Below are 1,271 nucleotides of genomic sequence, written 5' to 3' on the forward strand. Positions count from 1 at the left end.
ATGGAGTTGTAGATAAAAGCTTAATAATAAAGTATTTTATTTCCAGCCAATGCCAAGTAAAGCTGTTCGTATTCATTTTCTAGTCGTTCGACAAACACGGGACACCCACACTGGTTTGTGTTAGGTGTTGGAGAAGTTATTAAGGGCCTCGATTTAGGGCTGAACGGCATGTGTCCCGGGGAGAAGAGAAAAGTTACAATTCCTCCGTCTCTGGCATACGGCGAGAAAGGAAAAGGTAGGTCTTTTCTCTCTTGCAGTCCGCAGACAGACCCTTCGCTCACTTCAAACACGCAAAGAAAGTAATACAGTCCCTTACACAGGTGGCGCTGTTATGCTTTCTTTTTCTTTTTTTAATTCGAGTACTCTTTGTTGTTGTTGTTGGTTTTAATTACATTGATTTGGACAATATTTTAGATAACAGCTAAGCAGAAAATTATCATTCTTATTTTCCCCCCACATAAATTGAATATTTTTTTTAGATATTTTATTAAAAGCCCAACTTATAGAAATGTGAATAATTTTTGTCACTGTAATGATAAATTATGTGCTAGATAATTAATATTATCTGAAAATGTACTTGTTTCGTGCATTTCACAGTGATTACAAAACAGCTTAATGAAAAGGTAACACTTTATAATAACTTTCATTTATAAATCATTAACAAGCATTATATAATGCTTAACAGATCATTAGTTCATATATATTCACATAGCTAGAAATATGAGATAATGTTCTTGTTAATGTTTACTAATGAACTTACTAAACATTACCTAATGATTAACATATGGTTATTTAATGTAAATTGAAATGCTTACAAATGTCAGTAAACTTTCAGTTCATTTGATCTTCATTTGTTGGTCTTTGTTTGTTGTGTAGACCTCTATTTACATAAAAAACAACAACTTACTTACACATAGTAAGAAATTGTTATAAAACCTGAAACAGAAGCGAAACAAGTAATAGGAAAGAAGAGACATAAAAAGCGATACTTATCCTTTGCCGGTGTCCCTGCCCGGTGGAGTCGCACGGTAGAGTCGATGGTCTTTGTCAGTAAACTTTCAGTTCGTATGCTCTTCATTCGTTGGTCTTTGTTTGTTGTGTAGACCTCTATTTACACATCTTAACAAATAATCGATTAATTATTTGTTCATGTTTTTGCAGTACCCAATCTATTTATTTATTTATTTAGTCATTCATCAGACGCTTTTATCCAAAGCGACTTACAAATGAGGACAACAGAAGCAATCAATTGTAGTATTAAAACAACTAAA

At 33.0% G+C, this 1,271-nt stretch overlaps 1 protein-coding gene across 1 annotated transcript in view; it reads left to right on the plus strand.

The window, feature by feature from the left end:
* Positions 1-1,271, plus strand: part of fkbp7 (FKBP prolyl isomerase 7) — a 3,618-nt gene that overhangs the window by 563 nt on the left and 1,784 nt on the right. The window contains exon 2 of the mRNA XM_016445604.1: positions 84-235. Within this exon, the coding sequence (XP_016301090.1) occupies positions 84-235 (152 nt within the window). The remainder of the gene's footprint in view (positions 1-83; positions 236-1,271) is intronic.

Source organism: Sinocyclocheilus anshuiensis, unplaced genomic scaffold (genome assembly GCF_001515605.1).
Source record: "Sinocyclocheilus anshuiensis isolate Anshui unplaced genomic scaffold, SAMN03320099.WGS_v1.1 scaffold179, whole genome shotgun sequence".
NCBI lineage: Eukaryota > Metazoa > Chordata > Actinopteri > Cypriniformes > Cyprinidae > Sinocyclocheilus > Sinocyclocheilus anshuiensis.